Source organism: Esox lucius, chromosome 2 (genome assembly GCF_011004845.1).
Source record: "Esox lucius isolate fEsoLuc1 chromosome 2, fEsoLuc1.pri, whole genome shotgun sequence".
In the NCBI taxonomy this organism is placed as follows: Eukaryota; Metazoa; Chordata; class Actinopteri; order Esociformes; family Esocidae; genus Esox; species Esox lucius.
The window spans coordinates 32,328,947-32,353,454 of record NC_047570.1 but is presented as its reverse complement, the minus strand read 5'-3'; the positions used below and the strand labels follow the sequence as shown (position 1 = coordinate 32,353,454).

Sequence of the window (24,508 nt, the reverse complement as noted above, 5' to 3'; positions counted from 1 at the left end):
GACATACTCAAAAGAAAGGTTAAGAGAGATTTTTTTTTTTTTAATTTGTTTTACATAAAAAAGGGTGCAAACTCGAGTTTCCCTTTAAAGTGTGGAGGGAATAAAAAGTGAATTTGTAAGGTTACATGTGACACGACTCACATTAATCCTCAGGAAAATAGGCATTTCAGATAAAAAGATTAAGGACCTTTATCTTTCTGCAACTTAAAAAGTAAAAGAATAAAAGCAAGAAAAAAAATGGGGGATGGGTCCTTCATTTATGAAGCCCTTAACTATGTTAAACCATTCAAATACATTTTAGAAGTAACATTCATATTTCAACACAATAATATTCATAATACAGCTGTAAGATTAAACTTGTAATCAACTGCCAGAGCCAGAGTGTGGTGGGGAAGGGGCTGGGATAAACTCTCGTGGTACTGTACAATTCTGTTTTCCACAGTTTGAAAGAAAAACCAGAGTGACTTTTGTTTCTTACTTTTTTTCTTTTTTCCAGAATCCAACTGACCCCCCGAAAAAACTGAACTATAATGGTGAACTCTGTACAATTTACAATTTCAAATAGTCATCACAATATTGCAATCATGTGTCACACCCGACTTCTCTCCCAGATATAATGTACAGTCAACCCTCCTCCCCAAAAAACCGAGACAGCACAGTTACAGAAAGTGCCAGAGAACCCCCTCCCCACAAAAAGAAAAAAAACTGTCATTTCTCTCAATTCCTTTCTCTGCTGCTATAAGGATATAAACGCTATTTTGACACATGCAGGAAAGAAATTGTGAATAACAAGACACTAAGTCAATTGAAAGCAATACCCTCTGACTGACAGGAAGGTGTAGTAGTACTGTATTAGGAATGACAAGAAATAATATTGGAATGTGCTCTGGTGATGACTCCAACAAAAAAAGTATGTATTAGGCCGTTGTACAGCTCTATTATGGCTAGACAGAATAACTTTGTATGGTTGCTTGGCTTCATGTCCCATACAGCCACTAAGGATAGCCCTTCCATTAAATAGACAGCCATCTTCTCCAGAAAAGCCATGCAAATACACACTACAGCAAATATTGATCCTTCTAGTCAGGCTGTGGATAGGCAAGTTTTGCGGAAACTAGAATGTACATTTCAATTTGCATTATTCCTGTTTATCATCTGTTATTGCCGAATTGCAGGAAGGAACATGTGATTCAATGCCAGAATTTTACCACTTTTGAAAGTTGGAAATCAGGCTGGATACAGAATGATCAAAGTATACAAGTGACATTCCACTCCAAACTAAAATTGGTCAACTGAAATTGAAAAACGTTTGGTAGATGTGAAATAAAAGACAGAAATGAATTGACTAATGTTTCAATAATTACCCTTCAAATTATGTAATTAGTCTAAGCCACATCAAGAACACAATACTTTAATTTGCTAGTTCCAAACATTAACAGTTAATTTGCTTGTTCCAAACCTCAACAGTCCTTGTATTCTCTTTAAACATTACAGGTGTGCGTAAAAAAAAAAAAAAAAGCCCCAAAGGACAGTGGGGCACAAGCAGATATTTAATCAGATTTCTAGTTTCCATTTCCCTGGCACAGGTGAAGGCGGTGTTGGATAGTAGTCATTAGAATGGCATTAACAACATAAGGAAGCCATTCTCTAGATGTCCATCTCACTACATTTAACAATACTTTACACGTTCAAAGGGAACCGGTACATTGCAGTATAACTGATGGCTAATATAGGTAAACGAAAAGTGTTTCTTAATACGTCCCTGGAAGAAACATTTCTGTTAAAGTCGAGCATTAACACAAAATTCATTTTTCAGCTATTTAGGGATTTGGTGATTGGCTGAATGTTAGCGCTGGGCTGGAACAAAAATGTACAGTCAGTCTGGGGGACCCCCTACGTCCCAACAACATACTGAGCAACACTGGTTTGATAAGTCTGCCAGAGAACACTACACCCAGCAGGTGGAGACATTCTGCTGGCAAACTTTCTGAAATCAACCTTTGTTCAGCAGTGACTGATGTCCTCGAATGACTGGGTGCCAATCCTACTCTATGCTAAACCAGTCACCCACAGACATATAATGGAAACAGGCTACACAGCGACACCAAACCCTGCTCTTGAACACCCAGACAAGAGGCACTAATGGTGCATCACTGAGGAAAACCAGTCATTCAAAAAGCCTTCTCACCATCATCACCTCAAAGCCATCTCTGGGGATGGGGGCGGGGGGGGACACACACGACAACAACATACTGCTCTAGAAACGGTCAACATAAACCTTTTCATTAGATTTATCATATTCAAGTACTCTCAACACAATAACTTAGACCCCATAGGAACTAGCTTAAGTCACAATGGGAGAAAGAGAAGAAAAAAAAAAAAAAGACACTACAATATCATGATGCGCAGCAAGCACGCTTCCTCCTAGAGGTCAGTTGAGCCGGTTGGCGTTCTCTCAGGCATTATGCCTCCATCTGGAACGGCCAGCCTGGGTCACGCTCAGCAGTGCTACCTGAACTTGTACAATAACGCAGCTGTCCGTCAGTTGCAAAAAAAAAACATTTCGCTACGACGTGCCCCACTGAACATGACCCCGGTCAATGTGACATCCGCGTCAGACACCCCGCCAGGAGGCGACACGTCACTTCATTCATTTACGTCCGGCGTGCGCACGTCTGCGTGGACATCTCATGGCACAGGGGAGACGGGCTGAACAAGGAACAGACCTACACAGGGTTAAGTATAGGTCAGGACAGACCTGCCAGGTAAGGCCGCTACAACGGATGACAGTGAAGTACAGCAATCACAGAAGTACGGAGAAGGCAGATCCTCTCCGGTCAACAACAGTGGGTCCACAAATGTAGTGCAGTCAAAAGTCTAGCTTTCGCCCCCCCCCCGTCCTTCTCCCACGATTCATAGCCATTTGGAACAGAAAAATAAATGCACTCACATTTGAAATTCACATTAGCTATATATTAAAAAAATGAACATAATTACATAAAACTTGAATGTCACTCCAATGGAATTAATGCTATGGAAAGGCATTAAGAGGACAGGCAAAGTGACTGTCAACATAAAGTCTGTTAGTTCAAGGCAATCCTCTATGACACTTTCAACAAAGAAAAAAAAAAACAGTAATATTAAACAAAATTACAGTATACACAGATTTTCACTAGGTACTTTTCAATATCCTTGAGGCAATCCCAGGATTTCATTTGGGACATTTTGGGACCTGGAATTTGGGATCATTCATCGTTATCATTAGTGGTTACAGACGATGCTTCGCAGCGCAGGGCAAATACACAGGAGAAAGACGGCAAGAGAACGCGAGAGGTCATCCACTCAACGACAGTGAACGTCAATTCCATGAGACCAGAGGCTTATGCATGGCGCTGCAAGATTACACACGTCGCAGATCGAGATCGAATGTACAAAGCTGACACGGCACTCAATTCCGCACACCGGTTCTGGAAATAACACAGCAATCTATTGAAGGAACCTTGACAGTTCCACCTGGATACAGTAGCTGACATGATCTCGGGAACCACCGGCAGAACCTACTCCATTGATCCGTCCAGTGGGTAAGCAAACGCCACATTGGCTGGTGTTACATCATCAACGAGGGACCATAGATGTCACGTCAGTATAGTTCAAGCCCGGCAGCCCGGCGCCCTTTCTTGGTTCTGCTGGGTGGCGGTTTGGTTAAGGCGTTAGGACAGAAGCGGTAAGCAGTGTCGGTGTCCAGTGCTCAGAATTAAAGACGGCACTCAGGACAGTCTTGCTTGCTTCTCTCCTAAGCGTGCAGTGTAGAGGAAAGCCTAAGAGTTTGATACCATGCGGACATTGTTACACTGAAGTCCAAACCTTTTATAGAGGCATAGCAGTTCCAACTGGTAACGGTCCATCATTTATATGTAATCAGTAGCCAAAAAGCTTTTCTGTCCCAAAACTTGAACAATCTTCTAAATTCCCCCACACACACACACACACACACTCTCTCCTCACGTACATTCAGTGTGTGTGTGTGTGTGTGTGTGTGGGGGTTAATGAAAGAGCAGGAGGCTGAGAGGCGGAATTAAATCGGTTTTGTTCATCATTCATGCCATCGACAAGTGTCAACCGTAAACTGATCGCGAATTTCAAAGGGACCAAATAAGCACAGGAGACTTGAGGAGCAGCGTACTGAAGAGACTTGAGGAGCAGCGTACTGAAGAGACTTGAGGAGCAGCGTACTGAAGAGACTGGCTGCAGCATTGGAGTGCTTTAAAATAAGCAGCTTGTATATAATCTGTCAGACAACACAGAAGACATTGCACGGCTCCATACTCCATAGTTTCAGGACTACTCCCCACACGATGCAGTCTCAGGTCCCTTTGGGGGAGGTTGCAGCGGCCACAGGTCACGTTGTTCTTGCAGAGAGTGAAATTAATCCAAGGGCCAACACACACAGGGCGGAAACATGGAGTTAACCGTTGTTTCTAATGCTGCTTCAGGGACAGGGTGTACATTCAGTCACATTTGAGGAATGACAAAAGAACTGTGCTCACTTCTAATCAGTTGGAAAAACATGGACAAGACTTGTTCACAGGGAAAACTGTGAGGTGTGTGTGGGGGGGGGGGCGGGGGCACGCCACCATTAAAAACAACTATCGATAAGAGGGCAGAAACCAAAAAGTGCAAATGACGCCACCGTCTCTCAGTCTCTGCTAAATCCCTAAACGGAAGATCCCAAACCCAGCTAAAACAGGGCCCGCCAAATATTCCCAAACATCAGGGAGGAAAAAGAAAAACATCTAAAGGAAATCCCATGGAGAGATAGCCACACTTGTAGGAGGGTGTTTTAGTAGTGGGGCGACAGGGTGGTTGGGGTGGGTGGTTGAGGGGTGTACATGTCACAACTCAACACTCTCCCCAGGTCATCTTGGTTGGTCTGAAATGGGACTTTATTTTGTCAACCAGATCTGAGCCAGACTTCTGAACCATCCAGCTGTGGCACTGATCATTTTTGCCGCGGAGTGTTCTTCTTTCGTTTTCGCTTGAAGAAGCAGCAGCACCTGTGGACACGGACAGACTGGTTAGAAATAGGTTGACATCTATAACTGACCGGGCCGGGTTTTGAAGGCAACAAACTCCATGAACAATGGAATAAAGCACTGATGGACTACCCCAAGTTTAAAATGGGCCCTGGCTACTCTGGTGGGCTGTTAGAGTAAGATAACAAGAGTGTAAACCTGCCCTAGCTGAATTTAATGTTAATAGAATGAATGGCAGTGTTCAGAGCTTCAACTGGCCTGAGGGGTTTGAAACAATGGCCTGGTGCCATGCAGATCAGCCAAGTCAGGAGACCAGCCTTGTCCTGTCATTCATGGAAGAAACCCTGAAACCTGCGGCACTAGTCAGATGACTTGGCTGAAGCTCAGACAGACCTGAAGCCAGGTTACAAGAACACAAGTGGAAGGGTGTCATGGTGGGGTCGTTGTTTTTTTTAGATCTGTCCCTTCTAACCAACATCACAACATCTAGAAGGGTGGTGTCGACATGAAGAGGCTGACTCTGGGCTTCAGAAGAAATAAAGAACCACATCTAAAAGGAGTAGAGTTAACATGAAGAGACTAACCCTGGGAAGAACTGAGAGGGTGTCTGAGGTCAAAGGACAAGTGATTAACAACAGTGGTGGGGACATATAGCACAGGACACAGTGAGCCTAAGAAAAGGACTGTCACTATTACAAGCAGACAGTCACAGGCCAACACAGAAGACAATGGCTGACTACTAATAAAAAAAACATTACTTCTTTTTATAAAGCACGGTTTTGAGATGGGAAAATGGTGCTCAGTTGCCTTGCTAGGTAGAGGTAAATATTTAAAGACGCTTCCGTGTTGAATAAACCATTTCAGATTTTTTTTTTTTTCCCTAAAGTTCTTCCCCCAAAATCATTGATTTTAATCAAATTTCAGAACAAACATGTTCTCAAATGGAAGTAGCCAATAGCACATATTAAAATCAATATGATTACCAGATGGATGTAATCTCTATCATACAGATAAACTGCATTATCAGTGAGGATAGTGTCTGAGAAGGCGTTTGTAACCCACACAAACCTAAAACAGTAGTGGTAATGTCAACTACACAGCTCAAGATAAATTAAGGGAACACTTAAATCATAAATCAGGCCTCGATTGACTAAATATTTACTGTATGTTGTACAATTTGTTAAGAACAAAATGACATAACGGTCAATGTAAACCAAAACCATCAAGCGATTGAGGGCTGGATTCAAACTCGCATCAAAAATCAAAGTAAACAACTGAAATCACAGGATGTTCCAACTGTGAATTTCATTACGGCAACTCATAATGAGACTCAGTAGTGTGTATGGCCCCACATGCCTGTATGCACTCCCCACAATGTCTGGACATGCTCCTGATGAGATGGCAGATGGTGTCCAGGGGGATCTCCTCCCAGACCTGGATCAGGGCATCAGTGAACTCCTGGACAGTCTGTGGTGCTACTTGGCAGCGTCAGATGGACCGATACATAACGTTGCAGAGGTTCTCAAATTGATTCAGGTCTGGGGGAAATGAGGGCCAGTCAATGGTATCAATGCCTTCGTCACCCAGGAACTGCCTACACACTCTGGTCACAATAGGCCGGACATTGTCCTGCACCAGGAGGAACCCAGGGCCCACTGCACCAGCATTAGGTCTGACGATGGGACGGAGGATTTCATTTCGATACCTAACAGCAGACAGGGTACCGTTGGCTAGAACGTGGAGGTCTGTGCGACCTCCACCCTCCAAGGATATGCCTCCCCAGACCATCACTGACCCACCGCCAAACTGGTCATGCTGGATGATGTTGCAGGCAGCATAACGTTCACCACAGCATCTCCAGACTCTTTCACATCTGTCACGTGTGCTCAGTGTGAATCTGCTCTCATCTGTGAAGAGAACGGGGCACCAATGGCGGATCTGCCAATTGTGGTGTTTTCTGGCGAATGCCAATCGAGCTGCACAGAGCTGGGCTGTGAGCCCTCATGCCCCTCAAGCCACCCTCATGGAGTCGGTTTTTGACAGTTTGGTCAGAAACATGCACACCAGTAGTCCGCTGGAGGTCATTTTGTAGGGCTCTAGCAGTGCTCCTACTGTTCCTCCTCACACAAATGAGCAGATACTGGTCCTGCTGCTGGGTTGATGCCCTTCTACAATCTTGTCACAGCCCATCATCTGGTAGCTCATCCATGCTCTTGAGACTGTACTGGGAGACACTGCAAACCTTCATGTGACGGCACGTATGGATGTGCCATCCTGGAGGAGCTGGACTACCTGTGCAACCTGAAGGGGCTGCAGGTACCGCCTCATGCTACCAATAATAAGGACACTAGCAAAACTAGAGAAGAATCAGTCAGGAAGGATAAGAAAAGAACAATTTTCTGTGGCCACCACCTGCAAAACCATTCCCTTTTTGGGAGTTGTCTTAGTGATGTCTCTCCAGGGCAACTGTTGGTGCTTTCATTTGCACCAAAACAGGTGACATTGATTCACGATCGCTAATGCTTCCTAACTGGACAGATTGATATCCCTGAAGTTAGTGACTTGGTGTAGTACTGTGATGATTACGTGTTCCCTTAATTTTTTTGAGCAGTGTATTTTAAACCACTTATATCCATGTAAGAGCAGCCTCACTGTCAGCGGTGTGTGCTAGTGAACGACCCTAGCAAACCCCCCTGGTCAGCTACGCTAGTGGACCCCCCTGGTCAGCTACGCTAGTGGACCCCCCTGGTCAGCTACGCTAGTGGACCCCCCTGGTCAGCTACGCTAGTGGACCCCCCTGGTCAGCTACGCTAGTGGACCCCCCTGGTCAGCTACGCTAGTGAACTCCCCTGGTCAGCTACACTAGTGGACTCCCCTGGGCCCAGCATCCCATGCCGGTCCACTCCCTGTCCTGTCCCATGGGGATGATGTGGACTAGGAGAGAGGGACTCACCACAGGTTGAGCATTTTCACGCAGCTACAGAGAAGAAAGAAAAAGAGTATAGAGAGAAAAGACAGATTAATACAGTGAAGCACAGAAGACAATGGGACAGACTTCATGCCACACACACACACACAGACACACACACACAACATAAAACATATTATAGGGGGCTTCCATTCTTTGGTTCTAGATCTAACTGCACCTAGTTCTAGTGAGTTCTAAGAAAACCACACAACCAAGTGTCATTTTCATTTCAGACTACTCCAACATATATCACTGAAGCTCAAAACCACGAGCGAGACTTCCAAAATCCTTTCTCGCTGGGGACATAGAAAGAATTACCAGAGAGCCGGAGGAGGGCGGGAAAGAGAAAAACAACGGGCGAAAAATAGATCTTTACGCCACATTGCCATGGAAACCCTGTTGTCACATACATTTAACGTCATTAGCTGGGGCCCGGGAATTCAGTGCGACGAACGCGAAGGGAGAAGCAGGCTTGATGATTAGACGAGTTTTAAACGTCAAAAGGGAACGTGAGCACAGTCCCAGGGCAAGGATCTAGGACTAACAGGGACACACGCCACAAGGAATCATGTGAGTTGGAGGACAATCGAAATGGACAATGGTGGACACGACTTTATCAAAGAAACTTAAGCATGCTGTGGTAGCATTCACTGTGTTTGGTACGGTACAGCAATATCATTCTTAAAGACAGACTAGTAGGCCTTCATGTCATTTTGTGGTAATGCTACCATAGATTCTATTACGTGATGGAAACTGAGTTTTGATATGCATGCTGCAGTACTGAGTTTTCTAGTACTCTGCTCTTGCTGTACTAACCCTAGGAGTGGTGAGAAGACAACTGGTGGGGGATAAAGAAGAGTCCCAACCTTACCAGGACAATGGATTGTAAGAGACCAGCTGACACAAACTTGGAAAAAAAACAACCAGGAAGCAACAGAGACACAAAATGGACAATGCAGGGATAGACCTACAGTGGCTTCTGAAAGTATTCGGACCCCTTCACTTTCTCCATTTGTTGTCTTATATAGACTTCACTTATATTTGATACAATGTATATTTTGCCAGCAATCTACACACAGTACCCTGTGGTGACAAAGCGAAAACACGTTTTACAAACATGTGCCCATTTATTGAGAGGAGAAAAAAAAAACTCCTACGTACATATATGTATTCAGACCCTTAGCCATGACACTCCATATGGAGCACAGAGGCATCTTAGGTACTTTGATCACCCTTGAGGTGCCTCTAGAACTTGACTGGAGTCCAACTGTGACAAATTCAATTGATTGGACATGATTTAGCAATGCATGCACATTTTAGGTCCCACACATCACATGAACTCCTATACACCAAGAACCACACAAGGTCCCACCCTTCACAAAACTCCTTATACTGCTGAGATTGAATTGTATTGAGGAATAGATATGGGGAAGGGGATGGAAAATGCATTGAAAGTTCCCAGTAGGACAATGGGCTCAATTACGGTGAAATGGATGAAGTCTGGAACCACCAAGACTCTTCCTAGAGCGGTCTGTCTGTCCAAAGTAAGTAACAGGACAAGAAAGTCCTTGGTCAGGGAGGCGACTAAAAACCCAATGACCCCCTGTCAGAAGAACCACCATTTGCAGCACGCCTTTATGGTGGAGTGGTTAGACAGAAGTCCTTAAGACAATGCATATGCTATCTGAAGACCTCAGAGCATCAGGAAAATGATTATCAGGTCTAGTGACACTAAAATTAAATGATTAGGCCTGAGTGCCTAGCATCTGAAGAAAACAAAGTAACACTCATCACTTATCTAACACCATACCAATGGTAAAGCTTGGTGGTGGAAGCATCAAGGTATGGGGATGCTTCTCAGCAGCAGACGCCTGGAGACTGGTCAAGATAGAGGGATGGGATAAAGAGAACTGAGCAAAATACAGATGTCCTTGAAGAAAACTTGATCCAGAGTGCAAAGGCTTTCAGACTAAGCTCTTCTGACAGAGCTTGAGAGGATCCACAAGAAAGAATGGGGGGGGGGGGGACTGTCCAAATCTAGGGGTGCAAAGCTGGTAGGCATATGCATAAAGACTTGATGCTGCGGTCAAATCTACATGTATCTGAATACTTACGTACATGATATACGTACATACTTATGTACATGATATCATTTTTAGAATTTAAATAAACTGGTACATACTTCTGAAAATGAATTCTCTGTCATAATGGGGTATTGTGTTTAGACTGATGGCAATAAAAGACAACCCATTACAAATTAAGTCTATAACAACAAAATATAGAGAGAACGCGTCTGAATACTTTCCGAAGGCATTGCATATGCAGGGGCAAAGTGCTGAAAGAGAGAGAGAGAGAGAGAGAGAAAGTGAGAAGGGAATAGGGAATCAGCTCTGGGTTCCAGGAAGTGGATTAGTAGGTTGATGTAGCAATCATTGGTTATTCATTTGTCTCTGTTCAAAACAAGGGCAAACAATAATTGTTTGTATAATAAACCTTTTTGTTGGGAATGGTGGAAGTCTTTAGCTGGTGACATGAGACTGCAAAGAATAAAAAATAACAACATATATGATGCTTGAGCAGGACACACAGCTAGAAAAATAAATAAACAAAAACAGCCATTGGGAAGATTATTATTATAGTTTGATTCATTGTAGTCAATGATTCTGGATTTAAAAAAAGTTCCAATATAAACCACATTTTCCACCATTCATATTTTCCCCACAAATAAATGGGTTACAAAAAGGCTTTGACACTTTCTTTACCCAGGCCAGAGGAACAAAGTTGACAGTAGGCTAAAATGTCTGCAGTTGCTACTGTTTGAAGTCTACAGTTTAGATAAAATGGTAATGCCAGATAAGTGATAATGTTTAGGTGTAGCCTACTAGTGGTGAGGAGGTTTGGGGAGGAGCCAGGGCGGGTGGGGAAGAGCCAGAGCGGGTGGGGAGGAGAGCGCAAAAGCATGGCAGGCAGCTGAGAAAATGAAGGAAAAACAGGGCCACCACATAATGACAATGGCCACCGGGTCCAGGCCGTGTCTTAGCGTGGTGCACACAGGAGCAACGCCTTCACTTCTCAGAATGGTGGCAGTCTAACGAATTTCAATGTCAAGACCTGAGACCAACAACACAACCAGTTCTTATGGGATTCAAGACTGTCCCGAATGGTCATCTGTGATGCAGCCGTAACCCAACAGGACCATGGATTGGCATCATGGATTTAAAGAACGGTTCGCAGTTTGTGAACATCCTCCAGAGCCGGATTTGATCATTTCAGAGTAGCCACCAAGAAATTGCTGATACCCTGCAGTCAAACTGCATTCAGTTCGATTACCTCCAATATAATGTTATTTTGTTTCACATAATGCTGTTAGAAAGCTACAAGGCCTCCTACTAGTGACCCTCTCCGCAGGTAGGCCTTCACCTTTCAGATTTAGAACTGTGTGGGCATGAGATGAATATGGTAAAGCAAATGTTGCCAACATTGTTAAACGCTAAACTTGAAAATCAAATGAGATAAGGAAGCTAGTAACAACAATAACAAGTTTATTGTTGAAATATCTATGCAAATAAAATTACTGGCATGTCACTTCCTAGAGCCGTAACCGCAGAAAGGCGGGGCAGGCCAGTTGACTCCCTGGGAGCCAGTAAGAGACGGGGAAGGGGGGAGGAGACAAAGCAGAGGGAGTAATGTTGGACAGAAAAAATAAACTGGGGTTAAAAGACAGCTGAGAGTACGAGTTCATACATACTTGGCCTCATCCACTACCTCCACCTCGGCCTGGGCTGTGATTGGTGCGTTGGAGTGGGCTGCAAGAGGGTCATCCACATTAAGCTCCCCATTGGTCGAGCTGACCACCTGTGGCACACAGAGAGAGAATACTTTCAGGTGGAGTAATCGACAGTTTCCACATGCAGGGACGTTCGCCTGTGTTGAATACCTCCAAGTAACACCTTTATGTAATAACAAATTAGTGTTAATGCCAAGTTTAACAACGTTTTATTCATCTTCTTAAGTTTTGTCAAGGCCTTGTATGTCTAAATTTACAATGGAAACCATCCTCTGTGTAATCATCAGCAGGTTTGGGTAAAATGCGCTGAATAAAAACATTACACCACTCAAGTATTCTATACTGAATCCCTAAAATGTGTCAAGGAAAGGGCATACTGCATGACAGTCTTTACTTGTGATGACAGTCCTTAATCAAAAGCCTCCCCTGCTGAACCTAGTCAACCTGCCATTCTGACTGCATTCTTATCACCGTGCCGTGAGACGGGCTCGGGTGAGGCCTGGCTAGGGGACGGGCTCGGGTGAGGCCTGGCTAGGGGACGGGCTCGGGTGAGGCCTGGCTAGGGGACGGGCTCGGGTGAGGCCTGGCTAGGGGACCGGCTCGGGTGAGGCCTGGCTAGGGGACGGGCTCGGGTGAGGCCTGGCTAGGGGACCGGCTCAGTGGAGACCTGGCTCAACTGGTAAGGTAAAACTTGTCTTCACCGGGGAGAGAAGGACGACAGGCCAACAGCTTTGGGCTGGAGGACACGTGTACACGCAGACACACACAGTCTCTAGTGGTCTTACACACACAAGCAACCACGCACGCGCACACGCACGCACGCACAGTAAGGTGTGCCCTCGACATGCACGCGGCAGGCCCTGGAACGCTATGTGATGCAACGCGGGAGGGGGCGGGGTTCGGGGGGCTGAATGTTGAGTTGAAGCGGTGTACCTGCACAGAGCCCCCGTGCCTGTCCGATGCCAGGTGGGAGGCCATGTAGGAGGAGTTTGTCCGACTGGGCTGAACCTCCCACGCTCCCCGCCGGTCGGACGCTGCAGTCTGCTCAGGTGATTGCGGCATTGTGTGGGGGGTGGGGGGGTGAGGGAGGGAGAGTGGGCGGTTGCGAGTTGGGGTGGAATGTGGGAGGGGTTAGAGAATGTGTGCGGGGGGTGCCGGGCGAGGTGTCATGCAAAGCGGCACGTGAAAGAACAGGGGAAAAAAAGAAAAACAAAAGCAGAGATGAATAATGTGAAAAAAGGTGAGGCAAAGCGTGCAAACCGCATTACTGACTGGGGGCCGATACTAAACCTGGCCTGGGGGGCATCTTACTCAAACGGTCCTTGTCAACGGGGGGTTTACACAAACCCAAGTTTGAGTTAGGTGTACACCTCACAGGTTGGGATCTGGCCTGAAAAGTGACCCAGTTGTGTCACACACACAAAAAAAAAAGAAGCAGTTGACTACCAAAACAACTCAATCAAGGACTGCGATAGCTAAATGTTGCATTGGTTGGCGTATTTACGTAGTTAGAAGAATGACAATGTCTCCATATTAGCCAGCCATGTCCTGTATGCGAGCTTGGTCCTGACTGACATTCCCATTTGTGATGTGACTGAGCTAATTGTTTGCTTCCCAAAGCACATTTGTTCACTCGGTTTAGCCTTAGGGATGGGTGATGCTTGGAATGTCAAAGCCCCATCGTACTGCCAAAATACCTTCAATAGTTTAATGTTTGAACTGATATAGATATATATATATATATTATTTTTGGTTTTGGTCTTCATCCAATCATCAAAACACCACTTGACAGAATCTACACCAGAGCCTTATTCAAATGTTTTAAGTTATTAGGAGCCATCTGCCTAATCAAAAGGAGATAGAATGACAAATCACAATGATAAAATGATGAAGTTAGCCTACAGCACCAAACAGATTGCTATTTAGTGAATCACCTAAATGGAGTTGAAAGGGGAGAAAGCGCGCAGGCATCAGCTAGCTACCTTAATTAGGTTCTCTTGATCTGACGCTGGCAAGACAGCTACCATGTAATCAGAAGAGAAATAACAACCAATAAGTTTGTTTACAAGGTGACTGGACTCGATTGCTATTGCTCTCCTGTTGCCTGCTCCATTAGGACTGCCCTCTGTGGCCTGATTGACCATCCGCTTCTCCTGTGTTGTAAATCCAGCTAAATAGGCAGCTGAGAAAAAATAAAAAATTATCTCCCCCAATAATGTTCCAGTGTTGGGCTATTTTTTATGATGATGACTGGGGACTGTTAGTAGCAGCAGTAGTAGTAGTAACGTGATACATATCCATATGCTGAGGACTGTTGAACAACAGTTATAGTTTTCACCTTGTTCTCTCAGGGATTTCGATCCTTCCTGGTCGACTAGACAACACGCTGCCTCGCTGTGGTTGTTTATAGACGATGGATTCTTTACTAAACCCAACTCCATTTGGCCAAATAGAATGCATGCAGGGCTGGGTGTGGTACTCGATGGAAAGAGGAACTCGGGACAGAGGGACTATTGATCTATGATTTAGATCATCTATTATCTACAAAGCATCATTTTGTCTCTGTCATACTTGTTGGCTGAAAGCCTAGCTCATATTTACCCGCGAGTCTGCCTACTCTTCACAGCGTTCCTGAACACTTGCTAGATGAAGTGCACAAGGTTCCCGATTCACACAACAGGCTGTCAAGATAGCGCACTTAAAAAAGGCATGTGCTAAAGGTTAAAGTGGCCCCTATGGGCAGCATATCAACTCACTTTTATGAGGAACAACCACACACGAGCATGGAAATGCCAACCCAGTTAAACCCTTAACGCTCCTTTTGAACGCCAGAAAATTTTACACACATGCATCTCTTGGCTGTTACGCGCGTCAAGCGAGCGCTGCAGTCTTGCATGCTTAATGAGCTTTGCAGCTTGTGGCAGCGGCGGCATCCAGTCATCATAGTACATTTAATAAGAGTGAAAACGGCTGGGTGGGTCATGTTCTGGAGCCCCGGTAGCAGCACCCCCTGGGGGTCCCCTGGGAAGGCGGGGGCTTACCTGATTCCTCATGGGTTGGTGCTGTGCGGGCCGGTCTCTGTGCGGATGGCTCTCTCTTGTGATGGCAGAAGCTCCAGAGTCCACATTGACGGACCCCACCGGTGTGGGCTGTGGGACACACAAGCAACACCAGTTAGCGGTCAGGCCAGTGGCACAGCCAGGGGGCTACCTATTTCAACGTGCGCGAGAGACGCCACGTACTATCTGTCTGCCGACCCAGTCGTAGGTGTAATCAAAGGTGTATCCTTTCCGTTCGAACAGCTCCGTGAACAGGGTCCTCAGGTATTCGTAATCGGGCTTTTCAAAGAAATCCAGGCGTCTCACGTAGCGCAGGTAGGTGGCCATTTCCTCTGTAACAGCATTAGCAGATTTGAATGAGTAATCTGTATCAGTGGGGGAATCAAAAGCCCTCTCACCTACACCTGGCTACAACGCTGAGAGCAAAGGTGTATTCTAATCTTCATCATCATCATTAGTGGAAGGTGTTGCATCGAAAACAACATTAGATTTAGACAGTAAAATGTACCTGGGAAGCTCTCACAGAGAACCTCAACAGGAGTATTTCTTTTTGTGTCTCCGATCTTCTGGTAGCGCTCTTTCAGTGTGTCCGCCTGTAAAAAGAACCACGGGACAAAAAGGGTTACACAACTACACCGCTAACAGACGCAAGACAAGAGCAAAACCTCAGAGAAGCTTCTGGAACCACGTACTTTAAGCCCTTGCCAAGGCAGACTCCCACGGAGGAAGTACATGAACATGTGACCCAAGGCTTCTAGATCGTCTCGACGACTTTGCTCTGTTAAGATGAAACAAACGGGAGTTACTTCAAATTAGGAAAATGCGGTGAGCCATGGTTTGAACTTCCAACTGTCTTTGGCTCCTAATCTTCCCTTAGTATTTCAAACCATGCCGACCTCAAACGAGGAGAAAAAGCATAAGAAACTCACTTTTTATCTATCTATTCTGAGGCATTTCCTGAATCGTTTTAATAGACAGAAAGGGGAATAGCGAGTGTGCTTGAATACCAATAGAACAGAATCTAACTCAGTGGTATATATGTACTGGAGATAGTGGCTATGACAAAGTAACATTTCTTACGTAAGTCAAAACAGACATAATTAATTAAGTTTCCCAAAAACTCCAGAACCCAAACCAGCACCGTATTTGATAGAAATGTGTTTTATGTAAACCACACCCTCAAAATTCTTGGCAAACCAGACATACCTTTCCCCAAATGTGTGTTAATGGACATATATCGGGCTGTCCCAGTCAAGCTCTTGTGCTCCCTGTATGGGATGTGTTTTTTGGTTTCAGGCTCGATGTACTCTTTGGCCAGGCCAAAGTCAATGATGTGGATGATGTGGTCTTTTTTGCATCCTTGCCGTCCAATGAGAAAGTTTTCAGGCTTTACGTCTCTGTAGATGAGGTTTTTAGAGTGCACATACTCCATCCGGGAGATCTGAGTAGGGACACGACAGTCAGTAAGAGTGGCCTACAGACCCATGTACACAAACTGAACACACAAACAACCTATCAACAAGGGTTTAATAATGGAACTGGAAAAGAAAAATGTAGAGCAACATTTTTTTTTCTTTTAGGTCAACTATAATCCAATGTTTTTCAGAGATGAATTCAAAACTGGAAAATCTAATAAGTCTAATAAAAATCTAATCTAATAAAACTAGAACTCACCAGCTGAATAGCGATCATCAAAACAGTCTTTAGTGAGAAGGTTCTGTCACAAAGGTCAAAGAGGTCTTCTAAACTGGGGCCCAGAAGCTCTAGAACCATGGCATTGTATTTCCCACAGGGCCCAAAGTAAAACACCTGGGGGAGCCCTTCTGCTGAAAGACAGAATGAAGGAGAAGAGGAATGTTAAAACAACAAAAGGGTATCATTCCGTTATTGCCTAGTTGCCGGCTGAAAAGTGCTATGAAAAAGGACCAATTATTTTTTAACAATGTCACTTTGTTAGTGAACTGAGAGGGGGGCATGCCAGAGGACCAATATTGGGGCACAACATGCCCTAACCCGAAGCCACGCGTGGTTCCAGAGTACCCAACCAGAAGCCACGCGTGGTTCCAGAGTAGCCAACCAGAAGCCACGCGTGGTTCCAGAGTACCCAACCAGAAGCCACGCGTGGTTCCAGAGTACCCAACCAGAAGCCACGCGTGGTTCCAGAGTACCCAACCAGAAGCCACGCGTGGTTCCAGAGTACCCAACCAGAAGCCACGCGTGGTTCCAGAGTACCCAACCAGAAGCCACGCGTGGTTCCAGAGTACCTATTGAGAGCATCTGTAGCAGTGGGACAAGTGCACCACAGATATGTTCCATTGAAAAACAACTACATTACTAAACTTTATATTTAGGCCAGTCTTTTTTTTGTTGATAAATCTTAATATGATCGGTCAGCGGTAATTTGAGTTGACACACTGACTAGGTCACATAAAGAATACCCCTTCCCATATTACCCAAGTGGTTCCATCTGAGGGGCATCTCCTGTTGGTAGAGGAGAGTGAAGAGCAGACAGGAGAGGAACCCAGATCAGCACCACCGTTCTTTCTGTTTCAATGAACGTCAGTGAGCTAAGTAAACAAGACCACTTCTTTAAATAGACTGGAATGAACTGAGGCCACTATCTTCACAATGTTGCCCATCTTGAGCGTTGACTAAACAGTGGTTCTCAAACCTCTTCTGAGAAGCACCAGGCAATCACTCTATTAGATCCAGTATTCCAAACCTAGGACACCAGTATCAACTTCTCTACTAATTATCAAGCCCTTGACAACTTGGTTCAGGTGAGCTAGTTCAGGGCTACAATGACATTGTATGTCAGGGGCTCACCTAGGAGGGCTTTGAGAACAACTGGACTAGAAAGACGAATGCACATTGTCTAATTGATTTTAGTTGTCAGTAAACGCAATGGGCAGGACTCGCAGGAAGAATGTCTGTAAATAAATGTGATCAAGTAATAGTCTTTATGAACAGAAAACCTATGCTAAATAAACAGCATTTCAAAAGAGGCATGAGGATTATGGTGCCTCCATCCACAGGCTCAACACATCAAGGGACACCATTCTACACACCAGTGTTGTAAATTATTTGAGTATGTGTGGCCTGTCCGGTCAGCTTGAATGAGACTGGCCATCCTCCTTAGAACTCAGTCATTGAAAAGATGCTTTCACCCACAGCACTGCCACTGGCTGGATGTATTTTTTTTTTTTACGGTACCATTTTCGGTTCACTCCAAGACGGTAGCGCGCAGATCAGCTGCTTGTGTTGTAGCCACACATTTCGCCATTTGCAGTAAAGAGCAGGTGTACCGAATAAATGTGTTCAATCTAAAAGTCCCACTGGACCTGGAGGACAGCTTTCCAGAAAGTCTAGCCAGTGGGCTATTTACAAACCGGTTTCCAAAAAAGTTGAGAAGCTGCGTAAAATGCAAATAAAGACAGAACGCACTGATGTGCAAATCCTTTAATCCCTATATTGAATTGAAAATGGTACAAAGACAATGTATCAAATGTTGAAAGTGAGAAATCTTATTGTTTTTTGAAAAATATATGCCCGTTTTTTATTCGATGCCAGGTACACGTTTCAAAATGTTGGGACTGGGACATTAGTGTTGCATCTCTTTTAACAACACAAAGAGTTTGGGAACTGAGGAGAACGATTGCTGTAGTTTTGAAAGTGAAATGTATTCCCATTCATGCTTGATATAGGATTTCAGCTGCTTAACAGTTTGGGGTCTCCTTGGTCACATTTCTTGTTTCATAATGCGCATATGTTGCTCCAAAACCTGTATATATTGTTAAGCATTAATGGTGCCTTCAAGGAGGTGCAAGTCACCCATGTCATGTGCACTAATACACCCCCATACCATCATGGATGCTGGCTTTTGAACTGTGCGTTGATAAGCTAGATGGTCCCTCTCCTCTTTTGTCTGGAGGATGCAGCGTCCATGACTACCAAAAATAATTTCACATTTTGATTTGTGAGACCACAGGACAGTTTTCCACATCGACTCAGTCCATCGTAAATTAGCTCGGGCCCAGAGAAGGCGACGGTGGTTCTGAACCTTGTTTATATTTCTATGTTGCATGTTAGTTTTAACTTGCATTTGTGGATGCAGCAAATTACTGTGCTCACAGACAACGGTTTTCAGACGTGTTCCTGAGTCCATGCAGTGATTTCCACCACAAAAGTGTCTGAGTGCCCGAAAATCACAGCCATCCAATATTGGTGTTAGGCCTTGTCGCTTCCATACAGAGAATTCTCCGTATGCTCTGAATCTTTTAACGATATTAGGCCCTGCAGATTATGAGATCCCCAAACACTTTGCAAGTTTACATTGCGAACCGTTATTCTTATATTGTGGATGAGAGGACTCTATGGGATGCTCTTTTTATACCCAATCATGTTATCAACCTGTTGCCAATTAACATTATTTGTTGTGAGATGTTCCAACAGGCTCTTTTTTTGTATTACACAACTTTTCCAGTTTTTTTTTGTTGCACCTGTCCCAGCTTTTTTGAAACGTGTTGCAGGAATCAAATTCAAAATGGACATGTATCTTTCAAGGACCAATAACATTTCCATTTCAACATTTGATATGTTGTATTTGTATTATTTTTTTATTGCATACAGGGTTTACCTGAATTGCACATCTTTACATTCTGTTTTTACTTCCATTTGACACAGCATCCCAGCTTTTTTGGGAAATGGGGTTTAAAAGGGAGATTGTCAATATCAAATTGCAGTCAATATTCCACAGATAAAGAACTAGGGCTGAAACATAACTCTTCTTTCTAAATTGCACTACAAAGATCTGGTAAATTGCACCACCATTGCTAAGGCAGGTGAATATTTAGTAGAAAACAACTTTGCCATTGTGGTCATCATCATGTCAATCACAGAAACCAGGGGGTGTGCGCCTGCTGAACAAAGATGGAGGGGGAGTCTGTTATAAAAGGGGAGTGTGCGCCTGCTGAACAAAGATGAAGGCGGAGTCTGTAATAAAGGGGGAGTGTGTGCCTGCTAACCAAAGATGAAGGCGGAGTCTGTAATAAAGGTGTGCCTGCTGAACAAAGATGAAGGCGGAGTATGCCACAACATGGTGGTTTATGGGAATCTATGTCATAGAAGAGCAGGGGTCAAAGTAAAATAATAAGAAACATTACGCATTTAAAGGAATGTATAAAAAAAAAGTTTTGGTTGTTGTTTTTGGTGCATGACCAGAGCAAAAAAATAAATAAATGTTGTTGTTTGCTGTAACACATAATTAAGTTGTATTGTTCAAAGACAGACTTACCTCACCAAACCTCAAGCCAGACAGTAGTGGTCGAAACCAGCCTGACCGCCACCTGAGGCAGCAGCAGACGTAAGAGCACCCGGACATTTGACTGATCACCCCATCAACCGACTACAGACACATCCACGGAGATGTCACACACGTCTATGGGAACGGGACTACAGCCCTATCAACCGACTACAGACACATCCACGGAGATGTCACACCCGTCTATGGGAACGGGGCTGCAGGCCTATCAACCGACTACAGACACATCCACGGAGATGTCACACCCGTCTATGGGAACGGGGCTGCAGGCCTATCAACCGACTACAGACACATCCACGGAGATGTCACACCCGTCTATGGGAACGGGACTACAGCCCTATCAACCGACTACAGACACATCCACGGAGATGTCACACCCGTCTATGGGAACGGGACTACAGCCCTATCAACCGACTACAGACACATCCACGGAGATGTCACACCCGTCTATGGGAACGGGGCTGCAGGCCTATCAACCGACTACAGACACATCCACGGAGATGTCACACCCGTCTATGGGAACGGTGTTGCAGCTAATGGAGTCCTGCACCAAAGTTCTTTCAATATGCACATGAAAGGATGGGGGAGGCCTTCCCCCTCCTCATATTTCTTCATCTCTCTGGGAGCAGCGGTGCTTGTAAGACTGGGCCAGTGGGAGGCTGGAACGGAGAGGTAGCAGTCATGCTGAAAACCGTTATAAGAACAACACATTACGGTTATTTCTGTAAACTAAGTAGCCTAACCCTCCCACACCACAAATGTTCCCAAGCAATCATCTACTTTAGAACAATTTTAATACAAAATCTGCTTTGTAAATTCTGCAGAGGTTCATTCTCCTCTGTGTAGGTTTTGCTGCTTTGAAACTTCAGGTGCACCTTTGTCAGGTAAAGTATCCCACAGCAAGATGTTATGGGAAGGGGATTTAGGCTACACAAACACAGGCGCAATCTGAAACAGCATGCATTAAAGCTGCTTTCATTCCTTAAGAATAACTGCAGCCTTGCAAGACACAGGATGCTTCTGTTTATCTTAATTAACTGCAGTTGCTTCACTAATCTGTCCTGGTTACCCCTCACATCAAGAGCCAACATCTGGCCCTGCTTGGCGCTGGATGACGATCCTGAGGGGAGTGGTGAATTTAAGTGGCCATGCGAGTGCATGCACGTTAGGACTACTGAGGAGAGCTATACAGTTCAGCTCCCTTGAAATCCTAAATCCCTAGACTTATTCAAGTCGGTAGGAAGAAACGGGAGACATTTCATTGAACAGCCTGCTCTGCTTCACAGTGTTCAGTTCCTGTTAAGAGATCTTAAGGACTAGCGCTGGGACAGGCCCAACACAATGGATGCCGTGGCGACAGAACTTTGAAAAGGCATTTCATTTTCGGACTAATATTTACTTTGATGTTGCCGGAGTTCCATTGGCCTTTTCGACACATCCATTCCAGGAGAAACCACGCAGTTTCAGACGAGGACACAGGTGAGACGATCAGACCAGAAACCCTGCTCCTCTGCTGGCCTACAATCCAAAAAGGCGCCACATCTCCATCACCGGGTCGGTGCTTGGGCTCAACGACTATGGGCCGGACGGCTGCAGTCGTACCTCAGCGCTGAGCCCCGAATCCTGTCGGAACCTCAACTTGGCTCGTTGACTTCCACAGGCCTCATTATGGCGTCGCTGTTCTAGATCCTGGAATAGGGTCCCTTTCCCCACATTCGGAGTGGCGTAGGCAGGTTAGTGCTCAGACAGGCAGTCCCACTCTCTAAATAATTAATGAGTTTCCGCATCGTTGGCATTTTCCAGCCGTTACCTCTCTGAAAGCCTGCCAGAAGACCCTGGCTTGCCTGTACTGCGCACGCACGCGCACGCACACACGCACACACGCACACACGCACGCACGCACACACGCACGCACACGTCTGGCAAAGGCGAAGCACAAGGCAGCGCTTTCAGAGAACTGCGACCTATGCAAAAGATCAGGAAGTGGACAGACGTTCACTCATATTCCAACAAGGATGTGTGAACTGAGAACAAACTTAATCTACATTTCACTCACTTATGGAGTGGTTCTGTACTGTCAAAAACTGACGTGCATCATCACTGAAGTCTGATCTCAGAACTCACCACAAAGTGAGACAAACAACAACCTTCGGGGCTCATGGCCAGGCTATTCCATAGTTGGCTGCTGTTGAGAGGGACAAGGACAACTCTCAATTTCTGGAAGAATAACCTTAACATTATTTTTTTTTTTAAAGACTGAAAAAGCCCTGTTTTTTTTCACCCTGGTTTAATAGAGCTGCTATTAAAAGATCCTTTCATTTCTATTGTGTTTCACTGCATGTGTTTCCACCCATTTCCTCAGATGGAAGAGAAAAAAGGAGTGTGTCCCATAATCACATTTTCTATTACGGTCATTATGTCCTAACGAGACTCTGACAGTGCCTATTGTAACGTTGAGGAAAAGGGAGTCACGGCTTTAGTCGCGCCATGAATCCCATCTGAGGAAAACATTTACCATCCTGGAACTGACCTGTTTTCGTCGTCTTTGGAAATCATGAATGTGGGCGTTACTAGGCGTTTTTGAATAAACTTGCATGAATATTTTAGAGATAAGATATAACCTTTCTGGCAAGGGCTGTTCAACATAAACGGCTTCATCTGAAAGCAACAGCAAGCGTATGCCTTCTGGAATGGAGAGCTGACAAAATGTGTAGAATATAAAGTTTACCATCGGCAGTCGTATGCAGCTCTCCTTTGTTAGACAGGTGGTCCGTGCCCAGGTGGTCTAATATGTCTGTCCTTCACATTATGATGTTGGAAAAACCCTCAATCTTTTGTGGAGCTGATGCAAAGTAATGACCTGTAGTTAAGTTAGCATTTAACCAAGTGGCCACAAAGCATCTAGGTGTTGGTGACTAATGACACAGAACTTTCTGTATAGCATATCACAGCAGATGTGGAGATCAAACGCTGCTGGTCGGCATACAGAGACAAAGGAGAGGGCTTGTCGTAGCCATCCATCATCTCTTCACAACTGCTTATCTTTCTGAACAGAGAACATGAACACAATCAGTCCACAGCTACTCAGACACAAGAGTCAAGAGTCTTATCAGCACTGCAGGAAAGGAACTTTCTAGCTGCACCTGTTGGTCTAGACCTTTGGGGTGGGATTTGGAACTACAAATCGTATGGGTGAGAAATAGGGGGACAGACTCAAATCCATGATTCTAACTCCAGATTCTAAAATTGTACTTTCAAAATGGTCTCATCGCAGCAACGCCGAAACGTGCTTCGGAGAGTTGGAGATTGGGTTATGCATCCTACAATACATAACCAACAAAGCTGTGATTTCAGCTGACTTCCTACTAAGTTGAATATCATTTGTCTAGTGAATGCAAGAGCCGTTTGACATGGGCGGTCTGAAAAACAGATAAATCCATACTGACAGTTGTGTTTTGCGTCCAAAGCACACAAAACAAGTCGGGAGGCAAAGATGTACAAACACCTTTAATCATTATTCAAATTCTATCATTGTATTGCCCGCTCTGTCGTTAGGTGTCCTACAAGTCCAGACTCCCAGTGCAGTTGTGTGGAACCGATCCAAACCAACATCATCTTAGTCTGGGCTGATGACCCCCGCCACAAAAGATTACAGCACCATTGTGTTGACATGAATATGATAATCTACGGAATTTGAGGTCAAACTGGGACATGAAATTAAGCTGCAGTATCCCAAACACTGAACACCAAAGCCCCAAGCCGTAACCTCCATAGGGAGTAATCACTTATTGTGGAAACAAAGATGTTTTTGTTAAAGAAGAAAAAATTATTGGAGTCATTGCCATGTCAAAATTCCAGTGAACAAGAATAATATCAGAGCATTAACTTACCTGTGCTTCCTAACGTTTTATAAAACCGGTACTCCAAATGTAACTGCGGTGCCCTCGACTTAACTGGTTCCTGCACAACAGGGAACAACAAAGCACACAAAAAAAAAATCACTTTTACTGACAGAGTAAAACCACACGTGTGCAGGGGTGGATTTGCACCTTTTTCCCAGCATTTGGATTCAAATTGCTAGACTTGACAGACTGTTTCAGGAGCTTCATGTTTGGGCACCACTTATCAGGACGGATATTACGACAGCATGAGTCATTTTCTGCGGCACGGCGTTGGGAGCCACACTTAAGCTGCCACTTTCCACAGCCTACTATTTATCTGCGGGTTCCAGAACAGTCCGGCCCAGCAACAACCGTGCCTCTCAGTCCCCCAACCCATGTCTGAATGCATTAACACTACTATGGACCTACTAGCAGGTACCATTCAGCAGTGACATGGTGG

The 24,508-nt window shown here is 44.8% G+C and overlaps 1 protein-coding gene across 8 annotated transcripts in view; it reads right to left on the bottom strand.

Moving 5' to 3' along the window:
• Positions 1–24,508, bottom strand: part of csnk1g1 (casein kinase 1, gamma 1) — a 32,065-nt gene continuing 7,557 nt past the window's right edge. Inside the window, exons 4-14 of one of the 8 annotated variants that reach the window (XM_010875529.5) lie at positions 24,058–24,127; positions 16,522–16,673; positions 16,054–16,288; positions 15,540–15,625; positions 15,356–15,440; positions 15,031–15,179; positions 14,830–14,937; positions 12,722–12,829; positions 11,750–11,856; positions 7,987–8,010; positions 1–5,054 (exon numbers count right to left, since the gene is read on the bottom strand). In XM_010875529.5, coding sequence (XP_010873831.1) covers positions 5,000–5,054; positions 7,987–8,010; positions 11,750–11,856; positions 12,722–12,829; positions 14,830–14,937; positions 15,031–15,179; positions 15,356–15,440; positions 15,540–15,625; positions 16,054–16,288; positions 16,522–16,673; positions 24,058–24,127 — 1,179 coding nt within the window. In that variant the 3' untranslated portion in view covers positions 1–4,999. The remainder of the gene's footprint in view (positions 5,055–7,986; positions 8,011–11,749; positions 11,857–12,721; positions 12,830–14,829; positions 14,938–15,030; positions 15,180–15,355; positions 15,441–15,539; positions 15,626–16,053; positions 16,289–16,521; positions 16,674–24,057; positions 24,128–24,508) is intronic. The other 7 variants (XM_020055324.3, XM_020055330.3, XM_010875537.5 and 4 more) reach the window with 7 other exon arrangements.